We start from the raw sequence: 17,322 nt of genomic DNA, 5'->3' as shown, positions 1-17,322 counted from the left end.
TAGGAAGCACATCCACTCGATCACTACCTAAATGGAGATTCATAAGGAAAAAAAAATGAAAACGGAAGTATGTCTCTAGCATAACAATCAAGCGTTCTTGATAAGGAAAAGTATAGAAAATTGTTTTTGTTGGTATTGGAGATTTAAATGAAATCAGATTTTCTTTTCTTGAAATGATATATCAACAAAACGATGGGTCGAGTAAATATTTTTCTCAAACCTTTTGCATCCACAGCTGTAGTTGCTGGAAATAATACACAACCACTCCTCAGCATTTGATTTGCCATTTCGAGTTCGCATCTCTCCTTTGAAGTCGAGTTTGTAGAAAATTCTTGGAAATGTGATGGCGTGCATGTCCGGATACTTGGTAAATTTCCCGACGACTTCTTGGTTAGACGATCTCCAAGTTTTGTTTCCCACCGTTGACGTGCACCATCTGTGATTGACTCGGAATAGTATCCGACGACGATGCTCCGCAAGCGTCGTACGGTGTGACCAGAGGCAAACGAAAGGAAGTGCAGCGAAGGAGGGAAGGGGCGACAGCGAAAGGGGAGTAGGTGAGGCTGGCGACCGGGACGGTACGTCCCTCTCCATCTTTCCCCCCATTTTAATTTATTCCCGACTTTGCAAAATTCGCCTCCTTCAAAACCAATCAAAGCCTTTTTTTTTTTTTTTTTTTTTGCCTTCACTCCTATTATTATTGTTTTGGGACGAGATTTTCCGCATCCGTACAAGTCAAGTTCTTCTCAAACATCTGGTGGAATTGATGCTGGCGGGGGGTATGGTCCATGGAACGGATCACGGGACTCTTGTCTTTGCTTCGACTTTCGTGTCCCGACACGAACGAAAGACGCCTCGATCTATTCCAATTCATTCGATCATTCAATTGGAATTGTGCTACGAACTGCATATGGAAAGCTATGTCTCACCCGCCAAAGCCCTCGAGTTCACACCGAAGAGAGGCCCTCCTCACCACGGATTGCTCTTGAAGCTTTCATTCATTTGGGTCAAAGCTTTTGTTTTCTTTTTACTTTTCAGGCCTGCTCGAGTTGATTGCCCAGGAGACGGCTAGGCCCCGCTCCCCGTCATTTCCACACCTACTACGTTACATTCATGCTTATCGACTGTCATGAATTGCTCATCTGCTGCTACCCTTGTCCTCCTCATGATACATTCTCGTATCTTTTTTTCACTTTTTTATTAGAATCTGTTTAAACCTACCACAAGTCAATTATATCCACGCATGATCTTGTCCCGATGGTGCCATTTAATTCCCTACGCACTGTGTTGTTAGAATCACACGTGATATACCATTCCCACTTCGATCAAGCACGTGTGAGGAACTCCTAGTGTGATGGCCGGTGGCCTGCCGTTTCGCCTTTGCAACCCATACACTACGTCCTCTTCGCAAAGGATGACGATTCCGGGCCACCACTCATGTGTTGCCCATCATGTAAACTACACTACCAGATGCATCTGCCTCAATCAGTTCCTTCGTCACCTGGCCACCACGATCACCGTGACCTGTGATTCCTTCGTTGTGGTATTCAGAATCAGATTCCAAGAACTCCATCACTTCTCTCATGAACCGTGTCTCAAAGCTGTAGCTGTCCCTCGCGTTCCTATATCCCTGCCTGTCAAAAAGATATATTTCCAAACCATAAACTTTGGTTTCACACTTAACCAAAAAAAAAAAAAAAAACTTTGGTTTCAGGATAACAATTCGGTCTGTCTAGAGTCGCCACTACTGGTTTACCTTACGATGCACCGATAAATGCACGCTTCTGGTGGGCCATCCCTGCAAACGAGGAATCGCACCTCATCCTGCACTCTCGGCACCATCAAGAACTGGATAGTAACAAAGATGAGCGTTCGTTGGAAAGGAGGGAAATTGGTGACGAAGTGGGTAAACGTTGGGGGTATTCCAGAGGCTATGTCCGAGTATACAAGGCCTATCCCTGAGACCCGGTTTAGACCGAGGCTTGGCCCAAGACTCAAAAAGGCTGCACAAGCAGACCTTGTTCTGAAGCTCAAAGGCACGCTTCTGAATAGTTCCATTGGACATCAGGAATAATAAGGAAACAGAGAAGGTGAGAGGAAGCCAACCGCCTCTATGCACTTTGGCAAGACATGCCAATAAGTAGACCAACTCCGCCGAGACAAATAACATGAGAATCTGATCATGGCATCATCGTTCATAATTTTGACTTCAGGCTGATTGAAGTTCCCTCGGTCAGTTATTCTCAATCTAATACTTAAGTTGTTATGTGAAAGGAAGAACGTTTTTTAAGGACGTTTAAAAACTTCATGTTAAATCAATGCGAGACCCACTTGAAAACCTCAATCACCTCTCACTTCTCTAACGAAAACCAAGACAAAGATGTTCCTGTGTGTCAGTTTGCATATTAAAGAGTGGCTATGGCCATTTAGATTACTACTTAAACTTAACATTCTGTTTCTTTTCATCTTTTTGCATCTACAAGCTAATGGAAATTTCAGCTCGTTTTGGTGCAGGTATGCACGGATTCTTTTTTTGGTCTTTTCTTGGGGGTGAACAGACTGGAGATTCAGCGAAGAGGAGTATTTTTCTTGTTGGGGAGAACTAACCTGTCGGGAATAAATTATGAGCATCAGTTCGTATATTACTAGGAAAATTATCATGGGGAAATTGTCCTTCGTCGTTTCTATCTGTCAAATGGGACAAGCGAGAAAAAAACATGACCTTGCTTTGGTGGGGGATTGATTGAAACCGAGTTGGTCTACTGATGGGAACGGGTCACAAACCAAATGCCCACTGCCTTCGAAATCGATGATGATTCTTGTCCCCTCCAAACGGCAATTTGTCTTGTGTACGGAGAAAAGTCCATGTGAAGCATCGCAGGACGACATTTCAATCCAGGCGATGCTATGTGTCTGAGAGCTGAATTGAGGACCACACTTATCCCCACATATGCTCATTCAATAAAAGAGATACCGAGGTTAATCTAATCCTTCTAGATTATTGTTCTTGAGTTTAGGTTGTGGATGTCACTAGGAGGGAACAGAAAAGACCCACTAGCAATTTTGTAGCCGATGCTAACAGGTCATTTATAATGTCAAAACAAATCTTGCGGGGAGCATGTCCGCATTAAAAGTTCCATATAATTTTGCAGAAAATCAGAGAATGATTTTCTCGTGAAATAATCCAAACAATGAGTTTTTGGACAAATTCTTAGCATTTAAATACTCTCCAAACTAACATTGGCACTGGCACTTCCGAAGCTCACTCTTCAATAATTTTTAGGGATGGATAACGAAACAATAAACATTCAGATCAGTAGAGACATTCCAAATTCATTCCCGTGAATAGCAGAAACTATTAACAGCAGAAGTATGTTCTTTGGTCTTGGAAAATTTGTCGAGTCTTGAATCCGCTCATCATCTCCAGTCAAGAGAAATGGTTGCTGCCACTCCACCATTGTGTATTTTGAGATAAGAATTGTGATTTGTGTCATCTAGAATTTTCGCTTCTATGCAGTAAATTATCAGTACTTCGTACTTCGTTCCCAGCCGGTCACTCCGAACTTCTCCTTGTACTCTCCATATGTGCCAGTCCAGTTGTCATTTTAACCAGTATCTGCGGGGCTGCATGTTTTCATTCTTTTATTTTTTATTTATTTTTTATTTTTTTTATTTTTTTATTTTTATGAACAAAAAATTTGTTTTTGTTCTCGAAACAAAAAAGAACAAAAACGTGTTTGTTTGCGTTTTTTCAAAATCAATTTTTTTGTTCTGGAACACAAAAAAAAAAACAGAAATGAGAAACAAAAAAAAAAATTGTTTCTTACTCCGAAACACTTTTGAAGAAACACTTTCTCTTCTATTTTCTTTTTTCTTCTTCTTTTTCTTTGGTTGGTTGAAAGAAGAAAAAATAAAAAAGAAAGGAAAAAAGGAAAAATAAAATAAAAATATTAAAAAATTAAAAGAAACAAAAAAATAATAAAATTTACCAAACTTGTTTCTATTCATTTTTTATTCCGGGAATAAATTTACCAAACGCATTTTTCTGGTAAAAAATTGTTCACCGGAATAGAAACATTTTTTTCTATTTCTGTTCCCTGGAACAATTTTTAACGAAACGTTACTAAACGCACCTTGCCAGACTAGACAAATACATTCAATGGATGGAAGGAAGTAAGGAGATAAATTTAAGGGAGGCTAATGGTGTTTCCACTCCCTTAATCAATTTTTCCATGACTATTGAATGAGTACGTTGCATATTAATTTATAAAATGGTTGTTGAAGAAGTTATTAGCGTCGTGAAAGAAAGCTTTCAAAATCTTAGATTATGGCAAAAACTATTGTTATTGTAAAAATATCATAACTATTTAAGTAGTTGAATCCATGTTATCTTAGCAAATATAAAGTTCCTCTAAGCATTTCTTTAAAAATGCAAACAACCATTATTCCGTCAACTAGTACTTCTATAGTTATCATCCCATATACGAATCACAATATAATTCCTACAAATAACGTAAATAATAATCCACGAGTCATGAATAAGACATTCTTTTTCATTTCTTTTGAATTTCATCTTTTCTTCTAGAAACTTTTTTTGCCTATGTAGTTGGCTTCAATTTTTGATAAGTTTGACAATGTTATGCGAACATTTGATTAGAAATATTTTTTTATTTCTAAAAAATTTATAAGCATTTTAAGCTGTTTGGAAACTATCCAAAATTTCAATTCCCGAATAGAATTGCGTTTGGCACCGTGCTTAAAATTTGTACTTCAAATCATTTTCTTTTAAATCAAATCTTATTACTTTTTTTTCCTTTCTTTCTTTTCTTCTTTTTCTTCAAGTTGCCAGTTGATGGCCTTGGGATGACCGATGACCGGCTAGACAGGGCCGACAACCTCACCGGAGTGTTGCGGCTCTCGGCGAGGCCGTGCCTCATTGGCTAAGCCTCATCGGCGGTTGGGTGAGACTCGGCCGAGCCATGGCTGGGCAAGTGCCTCACCCCTAGATCTTGCAAGGCCGAGCTCGCCTAGTTGTCGACGGGCTCGACCTCACCAAATTTGGACAAGGTCGAGCCTCACCAAGCCATGGCTTAGCCGAGCCTCGCATGGCTTGGGCCGAGCCTCACTAATGGCCGGGGAGGCTAGGTGTGAGGGAGACGGTGAGCTCATCGGACCTCGCCCTAGCTTGGCGCCTCCTTTGGCAAGCTTGTTGGACCGGTTGTCGGACTAGTGATGGTGGGCGAATGGCAAGCGGTGGGGGCGACAAACAATGGCGGTGGTGACGATGGATGAAAAGAAGAAAGAGGGAAGAAGAAAAGAAAAAAAAACGAAAAGAAAAAGAGAGAAAATATTTGCTTAATTCTAGAATTGTTCTTGGAAATAAAGAATAAACTTTTTTTTACTTCTCGATTTTGTTCTAAATTTACTTTCAGGAACAAAAAAATAGAAATTTGTTTCCGGGAATTTTTTTTTTACTAAACAAATTTCTGTTTCAAATCTACTCCTAGGAGCAAAAGAATAGAAATTGTTATTGTTTAGCAAGTTACCAAATAGAGCCTAATTGTCTAGCTTGCTCCAACGATCTTGAGTCTTCTTTTCTTCATGATTAATAAAGTAGTTTCTAGATTTTGTTGAAAATGGATCACCAATTTCCAACACTCCACCTTGATCCATTTTTGGGATACTTTGAACATCGTGTCATAAAGTCTCGGACGTACCTTAAAATTTCTTTTGTGATTTGTCTTGTGCCTATTCATGGTCTTTGTTCCTTGATCCCTCCATTCTTTTGTTGGAACACTTGCACTTTCCTCAATTGTGCATCTCTTTTCTTCAATGATGTCCCATATGTCTTGGGCCATCAAAATGGTCTTATTTGTAGTTGTTAGCTCGGCTCTGGTTCTAGCTCTTGTAGGCTCTAGTTCTAGCTCTAACTCTAGCTATAATGGCTCTCACTCAAGCTTGGGCCTTTTTAGTTAAGGATGGTGAGGACTGCGCCCAAAACCAACTAGCTTTATGATCCTTCATGCTTGGCTCAGTTACAAACTTAAGCGAACTTAGTTTTGATACCATGTTAAAAATTTGAATGTGTACGAAAGCATGATTTTGATATGAATGATCATTTTTGTTTTGAATTCGTGCAAGTGTGTGTAGGCTATAGTTTGTAGAAGATAGACAAAGGACGAGTTAGGATAGTTGAATGATATTGGTCATAGGATATGGGAAAAATAGTTTCATTATATGAACAAAATAGTTTGATGGAGGTGTGGTGTAACAGCTATATGATATGGAGTTTATTTTCAATGCTCCTCTCACACACGGTGGAGGGTTCACCTCCACACATAAAACATGGAGCACTTGCTTCTTTGTATAGGCTGACAAACGACTCAAACAATAGCTGGACTTATACACGTTACAGCTATCTATTTGTCAACAATGAAGAACCTAGACTACTCTTGACTTTGACCATTGGCTTGGACTTTTGCTTAATGTTTCTTTTGCTGCTGCTTGCTCATGAAGAAAACGCGTTTCCCATGCACGTAGACTTCTTCCACTTGTTCTAAGATTTTTTTGATACTTCTTCACAGATTCTTCAACTTTTTTTTTTTGGACAAAAAGATATAATATTAGTTGGAGAGTAATCTGACCAGCGGCTACAAAGATCTGAAACAAGAAGATCCGAAAGGGGAGGGGGAAGTCAGCCCAACTAGGTATAAGATAGCCTTTGCTATGGGCCCTAGCGGCCCGATCGCCTGCAAAATTTGTCTGTCTTTTACAATACCTAATACAGAGACACGAGAAACGGCAAAGGAGAGCGGCGGCTTCTGCTATCAAAGTGCGAATCTCCCATGGCGGATCAATCTTGTTGTTGATGGAGTCAACCAATAGAAGACAATCGACTCGATCCGAAGATGCGTTTCATTGTTGCCTTGCTGCAATAGATGTCGAAGGGTCACGATCAAAGCTTGAGTTTCTGTTTGCAAGGCAGAAGACGCAGGTACCGTTCTGGCGAAACCTTCTATCATTTTCCCTGTGTGATCCCGGCTTATGAATGCCATAGATCCTTCTATATTGTCTGCATTGTAAGCCCCGTCAATATTGATCTTCAATGTACCTGGGGCAGGGGCTTGCCAAAAATTATTTCGGTCAGAGGGGTTGCAGTGAGGTCCATTCGAGAGATGGAGAAGATTTTGAGTAGTTCTGACTTGGGCAAGAGCAGCTTCAACAACAAGGGTCGGATCTGGACGTTGTCTATTAAAACGAACCTGTTTGAGCTTTCCAAATGCGAGAAGGCGCAGCGATAGTTTCAGATCGGGTGAGTTTGCCTCGAATAATACGCTCGGGTTATCCATTCTTCCATGCGGTTTATATCTCTTGCGTCGATGTGAATCCGAATATTATGATGAGTCCATATTCTATGAGTCCATGGGCAGAGGAGGAAGAGATGTTCGATAGTCTCGGGTAGGTTTTGATGGCACAGTATACAAGTCGGATCAGTACTGATATGTCGACGAAATAGATTATCTTTAGTTGGCATTGCATTGTGACAGATAGTCCATAGAAAAATTCTTACTTTTGGTGCGAGCTTGATCTGCCATATTTTCCTCCAAAGAAGTGAAGGGGCTTGATAGGAAGATGAGGGTTGACAATTTGTATTACTGGTTGCGCTCAATGACGTTTTCCTGATTGACAGATATCCGCTTTTGACTGTGTATATTCCTTGTGTTGAGGCTGTCCATACTAGACGATCTGATGCAAAGTTAGCATTAATTGGGATTCTTTGTATCTCCTGTACTAGAGAGGCATCATAGAATTGATTAAGCATAGCCACATTCCATCTGTTTGAGTCCAATAGATCAGCTACAAACATAGGTTCCTCTCTGTTGCCCGGACCAATTAGTCGCCCTCTTGGTAGCCATCGGTCTTCACGTATCTTGATTTGAGTTCCATCACCAACAGACCATTGGATATTAGGTAGGATTACCTCTCTTCCTGCTAATAGACTTTGCCAACCCCAAGAGGGGCGGGTTCCTTTATCCGCCTTTAGAAAGTCTTTGGAAGGGAAATACAATGCCTTAAACAATTTGCCCCAAAGGGAATGAGGCTGTTGTAGTAAACGCCAAGCTTGTTTTCCCAACATAGCCTTATTAAAATCGACTAGATCTTGGAATCCCAAACCTCCCATTGCATTTGTACATTTTAGAACCTCCCGGGCGCTTCCAATGAATCCCCGACTTTCGACAATCACTCGCACAGAATCTAGCAACTTTTTGCTCAATAGCTTTGCAAATGGATATAGGGATTTTAAAGACAGGACATGGAATGCGAGGTATAGCTTCTGCACAACCGTCTTAATTAGGATTTCCTTGCCACCCTTGGAAATAAGATTTTCCTTCCAACCATCTAGCTTTTTATTCACTCTAGCCATCAGCCATGCAAACATATCCCTTTTGATCTCCCAGTCCGATGGAATACCTAGGTATTTTCTGTTTTATCAAGTATAGGAACTCGGAGTTCACTAGCCGATTTTCTTTTAGACATGTAGGGCAATCCTTCTGAAAAAGATACGACTTGTTTCTATTTATTTCTTGTCCCGTGGCTATGCAATATTGGTTCAATATGTTAGCCAAGTTCTGACATTCTCTAATCGTGCCATCTAAAAAGAAAATAGCATCGTCAGCGAAAAACAAGTGGGAGAGAGTAGGGCACGACCTGTTTAGTTTGATTCCCCTTGATTCCCGATATTAATTGCTTGTTTAATGAGAGTTGATAGGAGATTAGCTAGCAGGATAAACAGATAAGGGGACAAAGGATCGCCTTGACGAAGACCTCGCGTTGGGTGGAAGTAAGGTAGTTGCTCGCCATTGAATTTGATGCTGATAGATACTGTTGAGATACATTGTGAAACCCACTGAACCCATATAGGATGGAACCCCAGCTTGAGTAAATAGGCCATTAGAAAATCCCATTCCACTCTATCATATGCCTTTTGCTATCCATTTTTAATATTGCTGGAAAAAACGAATCGATGTAGAATCTTTTGAACCATGAGGATATTGTCCATTTGACGTCCAGCAACAAATGCTGTTTGCTCTCTAGAAATTTTTTCTGCCCATGTAGTTGGCTTCAACTTTGACGAGTAATTGTCTAGCTTGTTCCAATGATCTTGAGTCTTCTTTTCTTCATGATTAATCTTTCTAGATTTTGTTGAAAATGGATCACCAATTTCCCACAAGAACACCCATCCCTTAACTAGGAAAAGAAACAGATGCTCACATATTTCTGTCATTTTCAAAGGACTCCAAAGGTTTAAATAAATGCTAAGTCGCTGTTTGAGCTAAGATGGAAGTTGAGCACTGGGAAATGGGAAATTGATAGTTTTGAATCTGCGTGTGGAGATTTTAAATCATGCAATGCAATTTTTATCCAAGCGTAGAAGTGGTAAAACTAAACATAATTTAAGGTCCATTATCAGAAAAAATTTACTTTGTACAACAATTAGACTCTCTTGGGCCGAAAGCCCTATTTTAGTGAATATTATGAAAATGCCCTCCGAGGTTTGGTGTTAGGTTCGTGAGCCCGGCACACATCCAAATATCTTGAAAATATTTATAAGGCAGTAAGTTCCATCTAATTTTCCAGACCATCGAAGGATGAATTTTCTCATGAAATTGTCCAAAAAATTGAGTATTTAGACGAATTCTTAGCATTTAAGATACTTTCCGAACTAACACCTGAACTTCCGAAGCTCACTCTTCAATAACTTTTAGGGATGGATCACGAAACAATAAACATTTAGATCAGAAGAGTCAGTCAGAATTCATTCCATGAATGGCAATAGCGATGTGCTCAAACAATTAGTTCACTGCTGATAAGGTGTTCTCTGGAGGATTGTATAGAAAACTCTCATCTAATATCAATATACCACCATTTGCTATGGTAGCAATCTTCGTTGAGCTTGAAGCTGCTGTGAGTGTGAGGTCACGTAGGTGCTCATCTGATTAATCCTCATCAGTACATTATTTCTCTTCACTTGAACCGAGATTGTTGCGTGACAGAAATGAGGGCAAGAATACTGATTTAGATTTTCCCATATTATGCAGATTTTAATTATGTACAAGACCACAGATGCTATTTCGATTACCACCAGTGCAGTTTCACTGCTAACACCACAACCTGTAGAAGGAGTTTTCGATAGTGTTGCAAGTCCATCTCTATCATCGAATCCAGGCAGGTTCAACCTATGAGAATCTGAACTTGTATTACCAGTACTTAGGCATAGTGATTCTACTGATCTTGGCATTGACAACTCTGAGCACGAGTTCACCTATCCGGAAGCAAGTTCGAAGAATGGTTTCTGTAATAGAAAGTTCTTATTAGTATAGAAAGATTTTGCCGGCTAAAATATGCAACAGAGGCGTCAACAGCACTAGGAGTGGCAGAGGAGCCCATTATGATAACGCTGCATTTGCCAAAGCTCAGTATAACAAGGACTACCAGAAATTCACGCGGTTCATGCTCAAAGTCTATCATCAGAAAGTGCCGGTTGCGACTTAAGCTCCGGAAAAGTGAGTGAAGGAGCTGCGTACGCTATGTACAGTCTGGAACTTCCTGACGTGCAAAAATCCTGCCACCGCGAGGTTACAGTTTCCGAGAGGCTTAGATGTCCCTCTTCCATCAGAAGAACGGCATAAGTTGAATAGAGTTCTTACAACTGTGCAAGAAAGGTTATCTACAGCCAAAAACCAGACATGGAAGATCTCATAGCCAGATTGAATCAAGAGACTGCTGTGAAACGAACTTAACAACAGAGGCATGTTCTTTGGTCTTGGAAAATTTGTCGAGTCTTGAATCCACTTATCATCTCCAATCAAGAGAAATGGTTGCTGCCACTCAACCATTGTGTATTTTGAGATAAGAATTGCAATTTGTGCCATCTAGAATTTTCAATTCTGTGCAGTAAATTATCGGTACTTCGTTCCCCAGCCGGTCGCTCCGAACTTCCTCCTGTACTCTGCATATATGCCAGTCCAGTAGTCATTTTGACAGTATCCACAGGACTAGACAGGATGTACTTGATGGATCAAAGGAAGTAAGGAGATAAATTTAAGCGAGGCTTCAAAGGAAGTAAGGAGATAAATTTAAGCGAGGCTAATAATATTTCCACTCCCTTAGTCACTTTTCCACAACTACTGAACGTGTATATTTTGCATATTAATTTATAAAATGGCTGTTGGAGAAGTTATTAGCGTCATGAAAGAAAGCTTTCTAGATCTTAGATTGTGGTAGAAATTATTTTTATCATCAAAACATCATAAACCTTCAAGTAGTCCTATCCTTATTGTATTAGCAAATACTAAGTCCCTCTAAGCATTTCTTTAAAAATGTGAACAACCGCTATTCTACGTCAACTATTATTTCTATAGTCATCATCTCATATAATAATCACTATAATTCGCACAAATAACGTAAATCATAATCATGAGTCGCGAATAAGATCTTTCTTTTTCATTTCTTTCGAATTTCACAAATTTCATGAGAGCAATTGGTGCTTCAATCATTCTAATACTAAAGGTGAACCCATTGCATGCTATACACTGAATATTTTTAACAGGAACAAATATAAAATTGCTCGGGAAGAAAAAGAAAAATAAAATGAAGGGAAGAAGAAAATAAAGGAAATATGACCAGCTGTGAGATGATTTTTTTATTTCTAGAGTTGGCCGTTGACATCGTCCGCACTATGCTCCTTCCAGCTTTCGTAGGGGCCGAAAAAATCAGGTAAAATCCAGCATTCTCGAACGTGCAAGTGACACGTGTCTTGAAGTCGTAAATCAGGCAGATTTCGCAATGGACAACGTGCGAGCAACACTATTCCCAGCTTCTTTAATTCTGATAAGTCTCTTTAATTCTGATAAGTCTCACCAGACCATCGCCAGCCCTCGGCGAGATCGTGCCTTGTGGTCCGAGCCTCATCGGCAGCTAGGTGAGGCTCGCCAGTGGCCGAGGGAGGCCTACTGGGGGCTAGGCAAGCCTCCGGTGAGCTCGCCAAGCGAGCCTCCAGTGAGTTTGCGAGCAACCGGCAGCGTATGGCAGCGTTTGGCGGGGGCAGTGGCGGCGACAAATGTCAATGGCGACAGCACTTGAAGAACAAGAGAGAGGGGGTTTCGCAACCGGTGGCGGACGGCGGCGTTTGGCTGCTTTAGGGGCAGCACCAGCGACATATGTCAATGGCGATCAAAGCACTTGAAGAACAAGAAAAGGGTTTCCGGGAACAAAAATTTTTCCAAACGCGATTCCGTTCCAAAACTATTTCTAGGAATAAAAGAGCAGGAATTTTTACTATTTAGCTGGTTCTCAAACAGGATCTCAATAGACTCACCCATTTCATTTCCATTACCCTCGATCCTAACTCTTACTGACAACTGTTGGACCCTCGTTGATCTTGATACGTGTCGCCTCTCAAGCAATTCATTATTGCTCACTTCCCTTCCCATGACACTCACTAGCCGGTGTCCAAGCACACCATAAAAGACAACCTCCCAAAAAAAAATCGCCAGAGCAGAATAGCGCGAATATGACCTGTTGGAAGTGAGAGGCCTTTCTATTGCAGACTTGGCACGGACTAGAGACAAATGCTCAAGACTGGACGGAAGCCCCACCACGGAACGATAGTCAACACAAGTAATCTCAAGATTACGAAGCCGAGAAAGAGTAGCCAAATTAACTGGAGAAAATGTGACATTTCTCATGACGAGCTTCAAACTCTCCAAATTAGATAACTCCTCAATCCACTTTATCTTTGGAGCTCCGTATCTGAATTTTAACAACCAAGGAGCCTCGTAATCTATATAAAGATTAACTAAGCTAGTTAGGTATGAGAGGTCAAGGGCATTCCACAATAAATGAGATGCGAAATTCAACACCTTCAAACTCATGGGGAGCTTGGGGAACTGTTCAAATTCATAACAAGAATCTAAACAAAGTTGTTGGAGATGATCAAGCTGATTCATAGTTATGGGCAATCTCCTAATCTTGCTTCCTCTAAAGTCTAACATCCTCAAAAAGGATAGACCCCCAATTTCACTTGGAATATCACACTCTAGATTTTGGCAGAATCGGGCTGTCAACTCTTTAAGATTCTCCAACATCCCTATGGCCCTTGGTAGTTCTTTTATCACAGTCTTGTCTACACATAAAATCTCCAACCTTTTGAGATTCCCAATAGAAGAAGGTAATTTTGTGATTGCCATGTTTTCTAATTTCAATACAAGTAGTGATTTCAATTTTCCGATGCAATCTAGAAATGTTCTAGGAAAACGACAACCAACAGTAGACAAATACTTCAAACCCTTCATCTCTTCAACGGATTGATGAAGTTCTCGAACTGCCATTCTACCTATTTTTAGCGTTGAGAGGGATTTTGGACTACTTAATACAAAAGGCACCACAAAAGGGTCACAATTCTCTCTCAGCTGATCACCATGAGACATGATTTCCAAGTACTTGAGGTGCTCTAGTTTAGAGAGAGAGCCAGAACCCACTAGCGAGGTTGTACAACCCACAATAACCAATTTCTTCAAACTCAAGCATTTTGAGAAGTCAGGAGTCCTTTTCAAGCTTTCGCGGCTGGTGATTTGTATAACTTTCAAGTTCTCGCTCACCTGAAAAAAAAAAAAAAAAACCAAGATTAGCCAAGTCAAGAAGGGCAAATGGGTCATTTGGTTAGTGAGACAAATAAGAAAAACATAAATGGCAAGCTGTGATGTTGTACCAGGCATGGCTCCCATCCGGCCCAATCTTCGGTAATTTTACTTCCTGAAAGCTTGAGCACAACTAGTTTCTTGAGACATAAATTCGTCGCATTTAATTCTGAAGGGCAATTGCTCCAAGAGAGCCATATTAACTTGGAGAGAAGATTTTTAAAGTCACCTACCATGTTCCCCCCCTCTAATTCCAAGAATTTCAGATTGGGCAACTTTGAAAATTCTTCACTTGTGAAATTGTGCACTTTGGAGAGTCCTGTTAGTCTAAGTGCTACGACTTTGATTGTCCCCTAATGATAGGAAAAGCATAAGAGCATATTTGAACTAGATGACAAACATGGTGTTATACAAGTATGAGAAGCTTGATTATGTTTAATAGTGAAACACACATTATTACTTTGTACATATCTAAATGCATAAGAAAGAGCATATTAGAAAAGATACAGCTAGACCAATTTGTAACTGTGTCTTGATTTTATAACTTGATTGCGACTCTGTGAATCAAAACTCGACTGCATCCCTTTATAAGTTTCATATGAGTTTTATAACAAGATGAGAACAGGGAAGTCATACTCATTTTAGGTCTCTTTGTAAATTCCAAATAAAGGATCAACGTACAAGAAAGATTTATTTACATAATGCACTAATTTGAAATGTTAAAGATGGACCATTAGTTACCAATCCATTTATTGTCGGAAAGCTCTATCGGACCATACGCAAAAGTGGACTACTGTTAATTGCTCAATCTTTTACAAATCTCAAGTCCGGGCTCGTGGACAATGTCTCGTTGAAGAGTAGTGCTGCTAATGGTTTTCAACTTAGCTAAAAGGAATCAAATCAGCCTTAGAAAGCTCTGATAGCCTAGGTAGTCACAATCTGGATCTATTTTCATAATGTGTTGAACAATTTTTTCATATACAAACGTGTTCTTCAAAGTTTTCGCTAATAACTTATTAACCCCTTCTTGATACGATATATAATCATATTACCACCAATGAACTCTTATTCAAACCTTTTATTTTCTCTTTATCTTGAACAAAAAAAAAAAAAAATTCCTACGAGGAACTAACTCCACACCGTTGGTAAATACATGGTTTATTGCTAAGGAAAATGGCAAGGTGACTATAGTGATACCTGTTTCATCTGAATCACGTCCAAGGCAGTCTCTGATAACCACAACCTACTACAATTCCCTGGAACGTGGACGTCTTCGCATCGGACAATCTCTTTTCCAAGATCTCTCACTTGATCATGCATCCATCGTCTATCAGTTTCTACTATTTTTATTAAAGACATACGAATAAGGGCAAGTACTTCACATTTTGGGAAATAGTTGGAAGCTTTCCACATATAGTATGGAAAAATTCTTTCTTCTCCAATGAAGTAACATGCAATGTCAAGAAAGATCTCTCTTTGATGATGCTCTAACATATCGTAGCTGATCTTTAATCTATTAACGACTTCCTACTTGAGCAAACAAGCAGTGTATTTTCCCTAGATTGGCGAGCCTAGAGCCCTAGCTTGCCGTTGATCGAGCGAGTGGCGAGCTAGGGCTCGAGCTCATCACTGATCAAGCGAGCGGTGAGCTAGGTTTTGTGATTTGTCTATGGCCGGTCGCTGCCGTGAGATAGAACTAGAAAAAGAAGAAAAAGAGTTAAATGTTCAATTTTTTTAAAATGAAAAGAAAAAAAAGAAGATGAAAAGATTAACATAGATATGAGATAAGAGGATTGAGTGAAAAAAATATTTTTCTCTTTCCTAAAAGATGGAAAATATTCTCCTTTATTTTAGAAGATTTTTTTACCTTCATGAAAAATATTTCCCTCAATTAATTTATTTTCTGTAAAATTAATATCGAATAATTCAGAAAACATTTGTTTATAATTATTGTTCTTAAAATAAACGAAGCCTAAATAAAGTGTTATCGAAACTAATGATTTACTACGGATGACGATCCTAGTCAACCGAACCGAGTGGAAGAAAACTAAGAATATAGTTTTTTCTTTTCGTTCTTTAGCCCATAGGCTTTTCTTCTTGAGCGTGAAAAATAGCACATTTATCACCAAGTATTTATCAAAAGGTTCTCAATGTCATGCAGAAGATAAGCACGAAGAGGAGCAAGCTCGTTGCCTAGGGTATAACTTTCTCGCTTGCTTCTTTAGCCCGTCTTGTATTTGCTTCAAGGACTTTTTCCGATTGAACTAGAGTTAAAAGATGTATTTACGTTCTACTGCCCCAAGACTGATCACGATGGGCAGATTTATTTATGTGAGCTTCATTAGTTTCAAGAAAAATAAATGATTTGAAAAAGCATTTTCCTAAAAATTATCATTTATATTTCTTGAAATAATTAATTAATAAAAAATAATTTCATTATCGATAATAATTTAGGTCTAAATATTTTCATTTATTCATTTTTGTAAGTAGTGATACGAGACATCAATTTTAAGAAAATATTTTTCGAATTTTTCATTATCCGCAAAACAAATGCACCGGTAGATCCACGAGACATGATCAAAGAGAGAGACTGATGAGTGCAAAATGACCCAATCAAAGCCAGAATTTTGGGATATGGTCAGCATCAGCTATTTAAAGTCATGCAGCACGCCGACGGGACAGCATTAGGCATCCCATCCCTACAAGGGAGCTCTCAAGTAGAAGAATTGTCATTGACCTGTTAATCATCAGAAATGTCTTTGTACTCTGGCCGGCCCTTCATCTCCTGCTATCGCCTCGATGGCTTCTCTCCGGATGACTTTTGCCATCTGTCTATACTTCTGCTCTTCCCTTCCACCATTAGAGCCATCCTTGTGTCCACTGCTTCTCCTATAACTAGGGTCATCCCTCATTCCTCGTCCATCGCCATCTTCATCTCTAGTTCCCTTCCTAGAATCTCCATATCCTCTCCTATATGCATGGTGATCATCATTGGAATCTTTTCTCCTAGCAGCTCCCCCACCCTCATGGCCATCATCATAAGCAGCACTCTTTCTCCTATAGTTTTCATCACCTCTCCTGTCTCCATGAGTCTGAACATCTGCTCTTCCCTTTCTATAATCTCGATAATCACCTCTCTTACCATCTCTGTCTCTGTGACTCTCCGTATATTTCTCTCCATCTCTTTCCTCTTCCGGAAAATCCCATCAATCCTTCTCCTACCAGCCTCACTAGCTTTACTGTCTCGACTCATCTCATCCTCTCTATGCTTACTTCTTTCACTCTGCCTATGCTTATCGACTGAGTGCCTTCCCTCTCTATCACTGAAGAGGAATAAGACTGTCAGAATCACACATGGGAAGGCTCACAAATGCATGCCGGCCACACATGCAAATCCACAGAGAGAGAGAGAGAGAGAGAGAGAGAGAGAGAGAGAGAGGGAAGGAGGGAAAAGGGAGGAGGGCACTGTCAGGAACAAACCTGGAGTCATCTCCACCCCTCTGTGCGTTGTCCTCCTTCAGAATGTACCTTGAATGCCGGCCACACATGCATATCCACACAGAGAGAGAGAGAGAGAGAGAGAGAGAGAGGGAAGGAGGGAAAAGGGAGGAGGGGCACTGTC

The 17,322-nt window shown here is 40.0% G+C and overlaps 1 protein-coding gene across 1 annotated transcript; it reads right to left on the bottom strand.

The window, feature by feature from the left end:
- Positions 1 to 1,435: 1,435 nt before the first annotated feature.
- LOC104451627 (protein SUPPRESSOR OF npr1-1, CONSTITUTIVE 1-like) lies at positions 1,436 to 14,628 on the bottom strand. Its single transcript, XM_039314404.1, has 6 exons — positions 13,772 to 14,628; positions 12,380 to 13,661; positions 10,596 to 10,729; positions 10,116 to 10,324; positions 1,757 to 2,044; positions 1,436 to 1,634 (listed from the first exon to the last, which is right to left on the bottom strand). Exons 1-6 carry the CDS (start codon positions 13,934 to 13,936, stop codon positions 1,436 to 1,438), a joined length of 2,277 nt encoding a protein of 758 aa, XP_039170338.1. The 5' UTR covers positions 13,937 to 14,628.
- Between the last annotated feature and the right edge of the window lie 2,694 nt (positions 14,629 to 17,322).

The sequence above is a fragment of the Eucalyptus grandis genome, chromosome 6, assembly GCF_016545825.1.
Source record: "Eucalyptus grandis isolate ANBG69807.140 chromosome 6, ASM1654582v1, whole genome shotgun sequence".
Taxonomy (NCBI): Eukaryota; Viridiplantae; Streptophyta; class Magnoliopsida; order Myrtales; family Myrtaceae; genus Eucalyptus; species Eucalyptus grandis.
This window is presented reverse-complemented; position numbering and strand designations above follow the sequence as displayed.

Excerpts from the sequence above, each read along its gene's own strand:
- LOC104451627 (XM_039314404.1), bottom strand. The coding sequence starts at position 13,936 with ATGGTAGGTGACTTTAAAAATCTTCTCTCCAAGTTAATATGGCTCTCT. Across the intron at positions 13,662-13,771 it reads CCGGATGGGAGCCATGCCTG|GTGAGCGAGAACTTGAAAGT; the intron begins GTACAACATCAC and ends TTTTTTTTTCAG. Across the intron at positions 10,730-12,379 it reads GGGTAATGGAAATGAAATGG|ATAACCTTTCTTGCACAGTT; the intron begins GTGAGTCTATTG and ends TTTTGGCTGTAG.